The sequence below is a fragment of the Gallus gallus genome, chromosome 3 (assembly GCF_016699485.2).
Source record: "Gallus gallus isolate bGalGal1 chromosome 3, bGalGal1.mat.broiler.GRCg7b, whole genome shotgun sequence".
Lineage (NCBI taxonomy): Eukaryota > Metazoa > Chordata > Aves > Galliformes > Phasianidae > Gallus > Gallus gallus.
In genome coordinates this window covers 45,947,801-45,964,089 of record NC_052534.1, presented here as the reverse complement: position 1 = coordinate 45,964,089, position 16,289 = coordinate 45,947,801, and the positions used below count along the sequence as shown (strand labels likewise).

General features: G+C 36.8%; 1 protein-coding gene across 15 annotated transcripts in view; it reads right to left on the bottom strand.

Moving 5' to 3' along the window:
- Positions 1–1,548: 1,548 nt before the first annotated feature.
- UTRN (utrophin) overlaps positions 1,549–16,289 on the bottom strand; it is a 348,963-nt gene continuing 334,222 nt past the window's right edge. For all 15 annotated transcript variants that reach the window (XM_015284305.4, XM_040698161.2, XM_004935579.5 and 12 more), the window contains 4 exons: positions 10,839–10,947; positions 9,299–9,385; positions 5,558–5,580; positions 1,549–3,711 (listed from right to left, as the gene is read on the bottom strand). In XM_015284305.4, the coding sequence (XP_015139791.2) occupies positions 3,703–3,711; positions 5,558–5,580; positions 9,299–9,385; positions 10,839–10,947 (228 nt within the window). In that variant the 3' untranslated portion in view covers positions 1,549–3,702. The remainder of the gene's footprint in view (positions 3,712–5,557; positions 5,581–9,298; positions 9,386–10,838; positions 10,948–16,289) is intronic.

Sequence of the window (16,289 nt, the reverse complement as noted above, 5' to 3'; positions counted from 1 at the left end):
AGACAGCGGCCCTAATACAAAGAAAATCAGACAGAATCACAGAATCAACCATAGAAGCCTTAGGGCACCTTTGAAGGCCATCTAGTCCAACTCATACTCTTCTTTTTATTCTTTTTGAGCAAAAATGGCATCATTCTGAAGCTCTCTTTCCCTCAGTGACTTAAACCATATTGATTTGTTCATGAATAGCAGTACAAGAATACAAGCCTGATCATCAACAACACTGTTGGTTTTTTTGGTGGTTTTTTTTGTTTTGTTTTGTTGTTGTTGTTTTGAGAAGAAAGGACAAATATTATCTCATCTTGCTTCAACTCCAGCTGTCAGTACTGCAGTTCATGCAGTCAGTGGTTAGAAATGAGCCTTTTATTTCTAACAAATGCTTGTTATTAGGCTTATCCTAATGAACACTGCAGCTTTAGTTCCTCCCTGCTCACCTCTGAGAGGTATTTAGTTGGTCCTTACCTCTCAGTTGTCCTTTAAGGACAGGTAGGCTATGCTTTTCCTAGTCATCATTAGCACCAATTGCCCTAGCGTTTTACAGTGTATTGCTCACAATATATAAAAACAAGTTCAGAATTACACTGCAGCAACACTACTCAGTAATAAAAATGCCATGACACAGAAGTCTAAAGTATTTCTGACAAACAGAAAAATAGTTGAGAATGGAGAAAAATGTCACATGGCTCAAAGTACTCTGTATGGAGCTGTTTTGAAAGAAAAGCCTTCAGTGTTTTTTTTGTTTGCTTTTCCCAAATTCCTAAGCTAAAAAAAGTTAAAAAAAAAATCAACATGAGCTTTGAATACATCCACTACTACTAAAACATGGCAGAGAAAATGTATTAAACGGTCGTTTGTCATGAGATTTTCTGTTGTTTGAGATCATCAAGTTGAGAAGGAAAGCTGCGTCAACACACACAAACAAAAAACAGGTCCTTAAGATGTCTAACATCCAACACTGGGGAGTTACGTAGATATTTCTGCCCCTCAACATTCCTCACCATGAAGACAGGTGCTTTCTCCTCAAGGAATTCTTACGCTTTTTTCCTCCCTTAAGCATAGCAGTTCTAACACTTATTGACAAAAGCTTAATGGAAATACCCCAAATTAGCACATGATGGGGCTAGAAAGTACACATCATGACTGAACAACTAGTACTGTGTTTCAGCTGAGCATGTTGACTAAATGGCATTGAAACGTAGACTAATTTACAGTTCTAATATTTGACAAAGCTTCACGTATTATTGCTGTTTTGTAATATGTATACATAGCACTTTTTAAATTAAAGGAGTGCTTCTCTGTTGATCTTATTTAAAATCTGTCATGCAGCTGAACAGAACTCCGGACTAAATCACTGAGGGTGGAAAACTTCAGAAGATGCACACAGACTTATGGGACAAAATACTGATTTATCTCATTTATATAAACGAAAACCACATTCCAGTCTTAAAATTAGTTCTCTTCAGAATTAAATTTGTAGCATGTATTAATGAGAAGTGCCATCCTTGAAGGAACTCAAAACTTGAAGGAACTCCATAACATTTTCTCATCTTACTGCAATATATTCCATTTATTTATTATTATCGCAGAGGAATAATGTTACAATGTAGTGTTTGAAGTAACATTTACTTGGCAGCAGAGGACAAAGGATGCATACAAACACAGGCAGAAAAACAACTTTACACATAACCTCATATTCAGAACAAAAATAAAAGCCACCAAATTCACTACTTAGACTTTTTCTTCTTTTTAAACTTATCTGGGGGCTATTTTTAAGGATTCTTTGCCTAGAGAATGATGTAAGCTCGATAAAAGCAAAATACTTTGCAGAGAACAGAATATAAAGCTATTTCCAATACTACTCATGAAGATAGGTCTGAGGTAGAAAGGTGGTCATGGCTTTCCTCTTCTGTAAAATGTGTTTGTCTTCTCAGAATAACTATGCTACTTTTTTTTTTAATAGATGAAGCATTTATAGTAGCCAGCATCTTCTCTTCTCACCTTGACAGTTTTGCTCCACCCACTCAAGAATAATACTTAGCATTTAAATAGAGCTTTTCAGACTAACTAAGCTCTCTACACCTTTGAGAGGTAAGTACTGTCATCCCCATTTTACAGATGGGAAAACAGAGGCAGAGTGGTTAAATAATTTGTCAAAGAGTTCAGAAAGAACTGGCACCAGAGCCAACACTAGACCGTGGTCAATGCTGTGCCCAAATCGCTCCTCAAGCAGCAGTGTTTCAGGAGCAAGTACTGTGGGTGCAGGACAATCTAGTTGGCACCACCTCATAAGCACGAGATATTCCTGACTTTGTTTTAATGCTCTCTAGAATCTTTTGGTAGCAGTACAGAATTTATAACTCTTCCAATACCATTTTGAGGCTTTTTTTCTTCAGTAATAATCTACAACAACATAGTTTAGATTCTCTCTACTATACAAGATACATATTGCATGCAGTTTTACCAATTAAAGGTGTCTTGACATGAAAGCAAGTGTCCATGCAGCATTGTAAACTCCATGAAGGCATTTAAAAACTCTGATGATTATTTTAAATCTAGAGATCAGCTGATCAGTGACATAACTTTTCCATAATTATTCCTACTTGAAGTACATAAATAAATGATCTCAAAGGTAAAAATGAGTTGCAAGATTACAATGCCACATGATACAATCTAAGAGCACTGCAGCTTTGAAGAAAACGTTCTATCACCAACAGTATTGGAAAAGGCTTTCTAATTGTCTCTTCATTTCTAAGAGGCAGATAAAAGACTCGTGTGTTTGAATAAACAAAAGGGGATCTCACAGAAATGAGCTTTAGTTCACAGACTGTAGGTTCCAAAACTTGAAACAAGTTTGGCACAGCAAGGAACAGCAAAGCTTTATCTCCAAACAAAGTTGGGCAAGATTACACTAACTTAGTCCTTACTAAAAACAACATAAACTATCATCTAAGTCCTCTTTTAGCTATCTCCTGATTCAAAGTAAAATAAAGCTTAAAAAATAATCCTCCAAAAGGAGTGTCTTGGCTAGAATCGATTAAAAGAATGTTAAAAATATTATTTTAGTGCATGATAATTATTATGACTTGAACTTAGAGTTTACCTTGTTTAATGGAGTTAAAATACTGTGGCTTGCACTTAAAGGCAATTTGTGTTAAACAGTAACAACAATGCACATTATGGGAACTTCATATTCCAATTCTGAAAACAAATCAAGGGTAATTCTGAATTGTGTCTGGTCAGATAGTTAGCATATAAATAATCAGAATAGAAGATTAAATGAATGAGAATATAACTGAAGATATTTTACAATGCAAAAGCAAAGAGCTGAAAGGAATGTATAAATGTAACATTTTGCTCCAAACTCCTTATGCAGTTCACTTTATCAAAAAGAACGTATATAAAGCCCCTGCCCCTTTTCCCGCGGCTGTATATTTATACAAATCAGTGACAAATACTCCACTGCTCATTAATTTACAGTTGCATAGAAAGGGAAGAAGAAAAAGAACCTATAATATAAAAACAATATCCTCATCTTTGGGTATTCAGTGTTTTAGTATTTCAAGTAGAACACGCGGTCAAAGCAAACAGCATGTTCCAAGGTCCCATGCAGACTTCTGATGGAGTGGAACTCGCAATTGGTGTTTTGTAGTAAAGGGCTGTACTGCACGTCAGGAAGCACTGGTGGACGTCCAAATGAGCACTTCACATTGCCTGTAATGATGAGAAATTGCCATGTCAGTACCATACTAACATGCACAGTCCCCTACAGAGAGCTCTAAATACTCTGGACTTGGTTCACTTAAGGACTCAGACGTAATTTTGCAAAAAAAGTGTATTTTAAAAATTTAGATGTATTGTCACAAGATTCAGCAAATCACACAGGCATGTAGTTAAGAGAATCCTCATTTTACTGTGCTGCAGTACTTAAAATTCTTACTGAGTAAAGCTCAAAGGATTTTATGACTACAGAGTAATAAATATAGTTTACAGGCTTTTCTTGCTGTGTACCCATAGAAAAAAATGTTTAGACAAACTACTGTTCTATCTGAATCTTAAGTGGTAAATTGGAGAGCATACACAACTGGGGCTTGGACACAGCCCCCTAAAATGTGATACTTATTTCCAGGCTTCTGTTTCAGGAGGAATTTAGTTTTAAATTAAAAGAGGGGAGATTTGTATTAGACGTCAGAAAAAAATCCTTTACATGGAGAGTGGTGAGGCAGTGGCACAAGCAGCCCAGAGAGGCTGTGGATGCCCCATCTCTGGTGGCAGTCAAGGCCAGGTTGGATGGGGCCCTGGCCAACCTGAGCTGGTGGCTGGCAAACCTGCTCACAGCAAAGGGTTGGAACTGGGTAATCTTTAAGTTCCCTTCCAACCCAAGCTATCTCATGATTCTATAACTGTGTTCTCTGCAAAACAGACTAATATCCCTTCTCAAATGGTGCTAAAGTGGTGTATTTCAAGTGTGACATCACTCGGAAATCATTTTGTTTCTAAAAAAAAATCAAATGCTTTTTAAGGAAGATTAATATTAATCACTGATTACACTGAAAGATATCCCTATGCCTGCTGACAGGAAGGACTGCTGAAAAACTTTATTTTAATTCACTAATTTACCTTGTTAAGAGACTGAAACCCAAAGCCTGACTCTGTTCAGAAGGGCAATCCTATTCCACCAGATATTACAGTCCAAGAAAGTGTCTGGCCAAGTAATAATTCTGAATTTTTAGATATTAACATGGGAAAGGTGTGACCTTACAAAGTGTGGAATAATGGACAAGGTGAAGAAATTAGGGAAGTAATTAACTCTGCCTATCACTTCATTCTTCTGACACCTTACACATAGCAACCCATGATTATCTATTAGACTTATCTAACAATGAAACTTTGCAAGAACTCTGCAATGACTGAAGATTATGTTGTTCCTTATTAGTCATAATTTTGCTCTAATATCAACACCTACAAGAGTGTGGTTTTTTGTTTTGTCGTGTCTTGTTGTTTTCCCTATTTCTCCTATTTGTAAGAGAAATGTTCATGCCAGGTAAATTGTCAAGAACTTGGTAGTATCTGAATATCAGACTGATTTCCACATTTTTGAGAGATCTTATTTGGTTTTTTGTAAAGAGGTTGCCTACTGTGAAAGGCAGCATAATTTAATACTGAAGTTACTCCACAGCTCTTGATCCATAGATCCATCTGGATCTGCAGCAACAGGTACCAGGGAACAAGGCACACACGCATGTCTTTTACAAGAATGAGTTTTGATCTTGCAGAGCTGAGGCTGGCTTGAAAATAACTAGCTGATAGATTTGAGCTGATTCCTTATGGTCAGCACACTAAAACTGCACATCACGGTACCTTTGGCAACGTCTAAGCCCGTAGGAATTTTCTATTAACTGGGATATTCCAAAATTTACATTTCCTATTACAGTGGTTTAGCCTCCAAATAGCCTTCTAGGGAAAAAATAAAGAACTAGCCAATTCACTTTAATGGAATTTTCCCACTTGTTTTTCTCTGCTTCCAAGAACTATGCAAATACATCAGAAGGCCTCATACCTGTTGTCTGCCAGTGAAACTTGCTGCAAATAAAAAAAAGAAAGAAAAAAAAAGTTAGAAATTTCCATGATTCTGCATCTTGGTAGTACAAAAACAAATACAGTATCAGGAGAATCTGTGCTGTCAAAGAATAGAAAGCTTTAATCTTAAAACAAAACATTTAACTGCAAGTGTGTTGCAATGATGTGTACATAATTTCTTATTTTTTCTTGTAACAAATTTACAGCATTACGAATACAGATTATATTGTTCCTTTTTTACCACTTACAACTACAAAGATCTACAGATGCTGAATTATAAAAATCTCTGGTAAAATAAATTCATACTTTAGCAGCTTGGTATGTCATTGAATAATTCTGATCTTACCTGTACTGCAATAATAGCTGTGACATTTTAGACATTTCATTAAAAAAGGAAGAAGATTGGTCAGAGACCTAAAGCAAGAAATGCATGTAGGGCTAAAAGGATGTGAAGTAAGAACAAAAAACAAGACAGAATAGAGAAACTGGAATCTCTACCTCAAGAGTTAGCAGTAAATAGTTGCTATCTCCTCACTTCTTTTACTGCATCAAGTCTGCAAGTTGCTTGCTTATTTATTTTAGAGTGACGCAGCAGTTAACAGAGATTAAAAAATGAGACACCTTCTGTTCATCTGCTTGGCTACTTTGAAATTACACTGCGAAAGTTTTGCACATCCATCTTTCTGGAAAGCCCTAAGCACTGTGACTGTCCCTTCAACTATGCAGAACTCTCCCAACATATTTTGTATGCAATCAGAACAGTGGCAGCTAATAGCAACCATCGCTCAGGGTCCAAAGGGATTAGGATCCAAGAATGTTCTGTGGTTAGTAGTTTAACACAACTTTTTTCCTCCAACTTCTTTTAATGCATTTTATAGAAGTGTCCTGTACAGTCTGTAGCAAAGTAACTCCTTCCTCCTGATTTACCTTTCAGAAAAAAGATCAGGTAACAGCATGGGCAAATCAGTACAGAATTATGCATAGTATGTGAAACAGTCTATGTCCTTTTTGAGTGTCCTTTGGAATTAGTCCACAGACTCCCAGGGCTCAACAGACCACGGAGGTTGACAATTGCCAGGACTTCTTATAACTGGATTCTTTTTCTCATACTGTTTGGTTTTCAAGAATTCAAAACTACATTTCTAAACTCTAGGGGAAGCGTATCACTCATCAGGCTGGAACGCTTTTAACCTATCTTCTTGTAAGTTTTCACCTCTTTATAGATGAATTTAGGATTCACATCACCAGGCATAACCAGAGCCTAGCAACTGAACTATAGGCCCCATACTGACAGTGCTCTCCACTCTTCCCAGTAACTCCCACAGTGAGCAGCTGCAGTTCTTGGACCCTGTTGTTTCTTCTGAGATACAGGTGGTGAAGATGAAAGTTCTGTTAGGCCCCTACCTTGCAGAGGTTTTGAAGAGAGTCTCAACATGCTGAGAGACCTGGATGTTATAGCAATAGCATTTATACATTTAGACAGTGCAATGCTACTGCAGCTAAAGCATTCAGATATCCAGAGTATCTCCAGAAGTTGCTAAGTACTCTGACATCTGTGTGAAGTCATAGGGAACAGATTGATGAATGACTCAGGAGCATAGGTTGGCAGGCAGTGTTTTTAGTGCATCTTTTCTTTATCAGTACATCAAAAAGATTGACCTGGACCTCAATCAGTCATGAAAAGCCTTCTACTGTGACCTTTAATTTATATGATGAAATTGGATTCAGAAAGCCATAGCAACATTGGATAGTCTCTGCAGGTCATCTTGTGCAACCTTTCACTGAAAGTAAGATGATAGCCAACAACAGTCTCGACAACCTCTGAGGCTGGAGACACTATAACCCCTGTGTGTGACCTGCTTCTAGTACTCCCCCCTACACTCCTCTTAATTTAGGAGAAAAAAAAATAATCAGCACACAAGAAAATTTCCCTATTGTTTTCAAACAAGTAAATATTTTTAATTATTTTCAAGTTACACTTTCAGCAGAAGGAACTTTTTTTCAGAGATGTTATCTTCTTCACCCCTAGAGCTAGGGGCAGGTAAAGTAGTCCTTAGCACTGAAAAAGGTGAGTGGCACCTTGTCTGTGGAGGGCAAAGGACCTTTATCATTGTACCAAAGACCAATTAGCATCACTAGAAGACACACAGCTTTCTGAACAAATTACTTTTGGGCTTCAGGACTGTACTAGAGCAGGAACAGTGCTTCCACTACGCTTTACTTTTTGGAAGCCGTGCTGTCATGATTTTGTTGCTAGGATCTGCCTGTCATTAACTCAAAGCAGGGAAATTACCTATTAAACACTGGTTATATTCTAACATCACAACTCCAATAAAATGTCAGATAGCGCTTAGTCCTCAGGTCACCCTACAGTGTAACTGAAGAATGAACATGACTAGTACCAACTTATACATGCCAGAAGGTTATTTGCAAAAACAAGAGCTGTACTTTGCTTGTATTTCCTACTTACTACACAAGGCAGTTCTGAGGTGTGGCAGGTAGCTCCACTAGCTGTTGGCTTCAAAAACGAATGCTCCTTAGAATCAAATCCTTAATTTATAAAGCAATGGACTCTGAACTACTGAACTCACTGAAAATATCAAGGGTCAACTGTATCAAAGCCATTTTTGATAAATTATAATTTGCTTTCTCGAAATGTGCAAAGTGCATCTTCTTTGATGCAGTTCTTCACAGCCAGTGTATATACAAGAGATAAAAGGGGTATTTTAACAAGGTTCAGTGAGCTTACAACATAGAATAGAGCGTGTTTCCAAAAGGACTGGGCATTAACACCTTCCTCTCACTTGTGCCTTTTAAAACTAACCATCATTACTACACTTTATTGCAAAGAACTGTTGATTGTTGAAGAATGTATCAGCTTTCACTACTGTTTTGCTCAAGCAGAAGAGCTGAAGGTGAAGACAAAGGTATGTACAGAGGTAAAAAAAAAAAAAAAAAAAAAAAAAAGACAAATAACAAAGTTGCCACTTTAACCCATGCCTGCCAAAACCAATAATACAACAGTCTGTATGAAATACTGATTGAACCAGAAAGATAGCTACTCATTCTTCCAAGTGCAGTGATACTCTTCAAGGAACAGTGCCAGAAGAAACATATGTCAGCTGATAGAAGCCATGCATATGAAGCTATTTGATTTTACTTTAATAGACACTGAATAAAATATTAACTTTCAATGTACTTAAGCAGGGAATGGTGTTATGTGCTGTATTAACAGTTATTTCTTCTGGTCAATTAGTTTAGTAACTAGTTCAATAATTAGTTCAGGGAATCAGCATTGGGCTATGGTCCCTGCTGTAGCCTATGGCATTTTTTTTCAATTTCTGTTATAGAAGCAGCGTTCAAAATTTCTTAATTTACATTCACTTTGGTTCTACATAGATTTTACATAAGCAAGAAATGGACTTCTAGGTGTTTTTTTCCCTTATGCAGACACAAATGAAAATTCCATATGGAGCAACAGGCTTTTCTTATAGCAAATAACTTCAACGTAAAACACTTTTTGATTTCCCTTCATTAATATGGGAGAATGAATATTGAGTAACCATAAAAAACAGAGTTCTGTAACTTGTTAACTTGTATATGTTGATAAGGTATCAGACAGAGGATCTTTTCTTAGTCGATACCATGGGAATGACTTTTTTCTTCACAAGATCACCTCAAATTCACTACTACTGTCAGAAGGGTATTTTGTTATACTTACAGCAGCAAGCTGGAAATGTGCTGTTGATTTGCTCCATAACATCTGTCAGATCTGTGTTGGTATCGTGAGGTGGAACTAACAAGTCATCTGCAGATATGACAACAAAAAAAGCAATTAATTTAGTAACAAGGAAATAAAAAAAGATGACAGCATTCTTAAAAGGCATTCTCATCCAATCATCCATTTGAATATTGCTTTACATTTCATCAGAAATCATTAGCTGAAGCATCTGTAACTTAATGTGCAGGAACTGTCACTGGTAACTGACAGATTTGGGACAGGAAACGAAAGTTGAATTACTCATTTGCAGCATAAATACTTGTTCTGTTATTAAAGCTCAACCACCGCACCCAAAATTTAACTGGAAGGAACTATCAACAAGAAGCAGCTTACGAGAATTTACAGTTAAGTAAAAGGTTAGCAAGATGGAGGGATTATACTCAATAACTGCTCAGTTATGTTCTCCACTTTTTGCTCAGTTTGTCACCTAACTTCTGGAATGAGCACACTTTAAAATAAATAAATAAATAAATCTCTTTTAGGCAGTATTTATTCAATATGCACCAGCAATTTCACTAGTGTTAAAATCCTCACTGCTGTGGTATTTTTTAAGTGCTGCTTAAAATTAGCATATGGAATGGTCAGGGAGTAAACTGACTCTGTAATTAGACAGCATCGCTTATGAATCTACCACCGCATTAAATCAGACTCAGAGGAGTCCCAGGTTCTTTCAGACAAAGTATAATGAAAACACACGTCAATGCTGCATGAAAACTTCCCAGTATGCAAAAGAATACGTTTCTGGCTTTCCACAGAAATAACATAATTTTCTTTAATTTATGAAACAAAGGCTTGAAAAGAAAAATAGGGAGGAAATTACACTTAGATAGTTTGAGAAAAATCTGTTATTTTTTCTCCTATTTTTGAACATTCAATGGCTGGTAATTATTTCTGCTAATTGCCGGTGGAATTAATGAGTTTTGCTATTGGAGAATTTAAAATAATCTTTCAAGTGAGAAATCCCCCGACGTGCAGAGGCTGTACTATTAAATACTAAATAATTCCTAAACATACGAATCCTTTGAAGGTTGGGTCAAAGTACCAGAATAAGGAGGGCATACACAGAATATTTAAAGCGGCAATCAGGAAGTTTCAGTTATATGCATTTGGACATTTGTTCCTGTATCTGATAGATTACTTGGCTGTATGCACGTACTGTAGGACAAACAGCTGTTGGCCATTTCATTCCAATGCAATCTGGTTCTACCAGGGGAGAAGACATTAGCCCAGTAGCTCAGAACAGCTAAGGCCAAAAAAACTGTGATAGACATCCATCACTTAGAACCTTGTGATACTGCAGCTGCTTTCAGGTGCAAGGAAGCAGCACTCCAGGTGCAATAAGCATTGCTCCCAGTACCATTACAAAGATCAGACTCTTTTAGTGTATTTTTGTTGATAAATGATTTTAGAAAGATGCAAACAAAACCATTCAGTATTTGTCTACATACTCACATAGCATGTTACCTGACCAGACACTCACCTGCCTGATGAAACTGCGAGCTTGTCTCTTGATCGAGTGGGTAGCCAAGGGCTGAATGCTGGGGCGAAGTGCAGGGGGAGGCACCGTTAACCCGGGAGTCTGACTCAGGCTACATGGGAGACAGTGAAATGCAAATTTAGGTAACTGATACCTATATAATCTAAGTGTAAGCTTGCATATGGTCATCCTGCCACTTTGTCTTCAAAGTCTTCAAAATTGGCTTAGGTCTATACAGCTATCAGGAAGACAAAACAAAACAACCTATTAAAAAAAAATTCATGCTTAAGCATAATTCTTCCAACACTCCAGTTGTCACCTTAATTAATAATGATATTCAGCTATGAGTGGTGGGACACAGAAACACAATTTGTTAAGTACAATCCAAAAAGCCTGACAAGCCTCTCAGCCCAGCTACACCTATAGACTACATAATGTTATTAATGAGGTTGGGTACGTATGTGTATATATGTGGTGATGCACTGGAACAGGTTGCCCAAGGAGGCTGTGGATGCCCCATCCCTGGAGGCACTCAAGGCCAGGATGGATGTGGCATTGGGCAGCCTAGTCTAGTGGTTGGTGACCCTGCACATAGCAGGGGGGTTAAAACTAGGTGACCATTTTGGTCCTTTTCAACCCAGGCCATTCTATGATTCTATGATACATATATGTATGTATGTACATATACATATATGCACACGTAAGACAGCCAGCTAATCTGTGCTAAGAAGTTTTGGCTGAGGTGACTGATCAAGCTTAATAGCATCAGTTCAATCCAGAAATTATTTTGCTAAACTTCTTTCACAACCAATCTGAACAAAGATGCCAGATTCAGGAGAACTGTTAAATCTAAAAAGTAGTATGCTACCGCCCACCACTCCTGCTGTTGCTGCTTCTCCACAGTATGGAGAACTTCAGATTGGCAAAAATCCCCAAATTTTACTATATAATTTCCAGAACACTATGAACAGGGGTCTCCATATCTTGAAACTGTTGAAGCAAGTCTTTCTGGATTCCCACAGTCACCTTAAAAATCAAACATCCAGGTTCTGTAGTCATTTATAGCTGTAGTCATGTGTGTGGCTGAGAGTACGTATATGTATATATATATATGTGGATGCAACACAAGAAAAGGTCGTAAGACTTTTTCACTATAAAACTCAGAAATACTGGAAGGAACCCTGCAGAGGCATTTCTACCTCTCTCCCTTCTTTTATTTTTGTAAGAAATCCTTTGAAGAAGCGTTACACAATACTCAAGCTCCAAAAATGACTGTTCTGAAAAGCCAGAAGCATGTGAAACAGCATTTATATCTGAGGCAATTACATAATCTTCACTGAAATGGCTGCCCCCATCATTAATCTTTTTGACTGCAAACCATCAAATTGCTTTCAAATAGCTTAATAAGCAGATTATTTACCTAAATCTGTCAAAAGTAGATGCAGAAGAAATGCAAAAATTATTTTTAAGGTTTTTTTTGAGACTGAAAAAGTATCTAGAACATCTACAAGACTCATCGCAGAAGGAATAGATGCAACAGCTCATTTGTGCACAACTTTGCTCCTTGGTAGTTCGCAATATTAAGCTCACAGCAATATTCAATTCTTTGAGATAAGTTAAAAAAAAAAAAGAACAACCTTCAACAAAAAATTGCAAATTGTTGAACAATGAGAGATACCTTTTCTTGCACACACTATGGTGAGACATAGAAGGAAATGCTCCCTTGAGCATTCAGCAAATCTCTTTTTCTCTTCCTAATCTCATCTCTCTTTCCTTATGACAATATCAACTTCCAAATTTGACTAAAAGAATAAATCAAGAGAGCTTGCTCTGCACTTAGAAGGCAAAGAAAAATGGATATGCTCTCAACTCAGGCAAGGATTTTACCGTCAAGACATCAGTATGAGCAGTGAATGCCTACTGAGTATTTAAGTCATTTGCTATTCAGCATAAGGCTTCAGCCCAGCTACAGGGTCTAGGTAAAATGAATTTAGTGATTTAAAATACACCAAGTCGGGGGTAACTAATCCCAGGAAATTCTGTACAGCAACTGCTATTCAAGAAGAGTTTAGAACTAACAAGATGAAGTAACCTCTCTGAAGGTTACAAGTTACTTCAGTGTAGAACAAGGCAGGTTCAGAGGCAGGATAGGTGTTTGCCCACACCACAGAGATGGAAAGAGATTATTTGAGTCATCCAAAATGCACACTTGTACCTGGACTGGATTTCTGTCCCTCTTGAAGCAGTAAATGTGGATAAATGATGCAGAGATGACTGAGTGAGGAAGATCAGTGCTGGACTTGACAGTAAACTGCAGTACAGCAACACAAAGGCTAGACTAAGGACAGCAAGACACTGCAAAGTCAAGATTAATTAGGATAGAAAGGAGACGCCTATAAACGTAAATGACAAATTAGTAGTGAAGGTTATTTGCTGTCACTTAGCAGTGCTGTTGCAAATGACAAAAAAAAAGACAAAAACAAATCTAACACACAGTGCATGAGGACTCTAAACAGTGGATTAACTGAGAGCAAATTAAGCATACTGGAATACTTTACATTGACCTATCCTACATTGCTGTAGCAGTCATAATGAAACATCACAGTTTTACTTTTTTTTTTTTTTTTTAAACACATTCCTTTCTAATCAGAGGCCACTGTCTAATTAATTCATTTTCAATAGACAGTATTTAGTTCTGATGACTACAATAACAAGAAAAGACAAACAAAACCAAAATCATCTTCTTACAGAGTCAAGACCATACAGCTCAGCAGATGAATAGTGGGGTTTGGAGCAGTAAAGGAAGAGCTCTGGCAGTGGAAGAAAAGCCTTAATAATCAGATAACGAGTGAAATTAAATGCAAAATAATTGAGGGTATAGCTGCATGTATTTATATGGTTTAACAGTTTTAATGAGTGATAATCCAAATTTTAATGGGAAAGGACTGAAGGTACAGAAAAAGACATAGTCTCTTTTCCAAGGCTACATAATGAGCACCAAGAACTTGTGGAATCAAAATTCAATACTTGAATTTCTGGAAGGTGACATATTTTTTGTTACGTAAAACTAAATAAAGATACAAAGCAACAAATAAATAAGTTCTGCAGAAAATTCTGAAACTGAAGGATTTCTCTGTAATACTGCAGTTCTAAAGGATCTCAAGGGAAATATTTATTTTAACCAATTTGGATCAACAACAGCTTACTTTTGTGTGACTCCTGCTGTTGTCTTTCCTGTGGAACAGTCTGAACTGTAGCTTAAGGGTCAGATAAGTCAGACTCGTTATTGACCTGACTTCCATTGCTGTTGTCATTATTTAAACAAACAAACACCTCCCAAACATCCTAGCTACCGAAGACCTCAGAAGCAGGCTAATTCCCTTTCCAAATTCATTGCAGAGGTTTCTTCTTATTCCTGGCTTATTCTCCCAGCCACAAAAAGAACACAAAGCTCTCTCTGTTTCTCTATCACTAAAGAACCTCTGTTTTTAGCAGGAGAGGGAGCTGCAGCCCCCATATATGTTGTCTTACAGTTTTACCGTACATCCATTGACAGATGATGTTAACTTCCATTACATTCAATATCAAATCCAGCATGAAGTCTGTATTCCATTGTCTGACAAAGAAAATCAAATTAGACTTTAAATGCCCTTCATAATAGGCCTTAATTCTATTCTGTACATGTAGTATCTAAAAGGGATGTACAAAATAAAGATGAAAATGTATTTTTTTTTTCTATATGATTAACATAACATGGTGGTATCAAAGGTGTCACAAGTGAATTCTGTTTCACCTTCCTCTTTTGCACTATAATCAATCAGGCAGACAAAATGACAACATTGTGTGACAGCTACCAATCCTTTGGGCTTGCTAAAATAAAAATAGTGTGTTAACCTCAGAATTGTGACCTGAAGAAGGCAAACATGCAGTGAGGATGCATGTACTTTTCTGCTAAAGTTGCTCTCTAAAGAATGTCTTTGAACGCTCTGATACAGATCTAAGTTACTATAGGAGTTTCTAAGTTTCAATAATTTTCTACTATTTCTTAGACAGAGAGGTCTTCTAGATTCAAAGAGGTATTTTAGATTCAGTGGCACTTTATTAACATAAACAACAGTCAGGAGACTGAGTGGAGAAGAGAAATTGAGAGATTTGCTGTTGACAGAAGAAAGAAACAGAGAACATGAAATGCCAATCACAGAAAAGAAAGTGCTGTGAGATGGACAGTGGTGTCCTTTAACACCAGTAATTATTACTTAAGGAATTACATAGTTGTGTATGTTGACATTTGGACTTAGGATAATCTTCCATGCAAATTATCTATCTCATTAACAAGACAAGTGATTTTTTACATCCACTAAAAATGTAATTGGGACAGTTGACAAAAACAAAGGAAATAAATAAATAAACTTAGATCTCCAGCTGGCTTCTGAAATAGTCTTTCCCAAGCAGTGAGAGAGGAAAAGACTTTCATACTCTGTGAACAGCCTACACAGAAAAACAAACATGCTGAAGAGCGGTCATTTTTCCAGAAAGGTAAAGAGGACAGTAACATGATTCAGTGCTGCTTCAAAACTGTATTGATGTTGACATAAAGAAATTCCAAAGAACATACTCTGAAATTTTGAATTACTTAAGTTTTTGAAGGCCCTTCAGGGGAATACCTTCAGCATCCTTGGAGACAGCTTGCAAAAAAACTACTTAGTGACAGATCAAAAGAACACAAAATCATAAAGTAAGGATGTATTTAGAAAGCTATATTGAAAAATCACAGATATACTACAAAAGTAATAATGCAGATCTTCTTAAATACTTGACTTGATACGAGACATGCCATTAGAAGAGGGCAGAACAGAAATAGGAACATCTTTGAGAAGAGCACAAGAAGCAACGAGAAGCCCAGCATGACTCCCCAGAAGAGGGAGATGGTGGACAGTAAGCAAAAGAGCAAGTGTGTAGCAAATGTGGTTTAAACAAATCAGAAATATTTTAAAAGTTCTTCTTTGTTCTACTTTACTCTATCAGAAACCAAAAGTTGCAGAACAATCAAAAAAATCCAGAGGCAGAACTGCTAAGACGAAAATGTTGCTGTTTCCTCAAAGCCACTGCACACTAGCACAACACATATGGATATCTTAAATATCTTGTTAAGAATGCTATAAAGGTACTTAATGATTACAAAAATATAATATTAATTAGATTATCTACAGAAAAATTAGAAAAAAATTAAAGGGTGAACATTTTCATGATTTAAGCACTATGCTGAAATGTCTGTAGTTTTGGCAGAACTTCTGTGTTTCTATTCTACAACAGTTTCTTCACAAGTTTAAAACTTCTCCAAAGCACCTAGTGTTGGCAATAGTTACCAAGATACTTACTTCATGAATGATTATCAACATCTGCACCAATTATCTACACTGTTAAATATGTAAACTGCTCAAGCACTGATTGAAT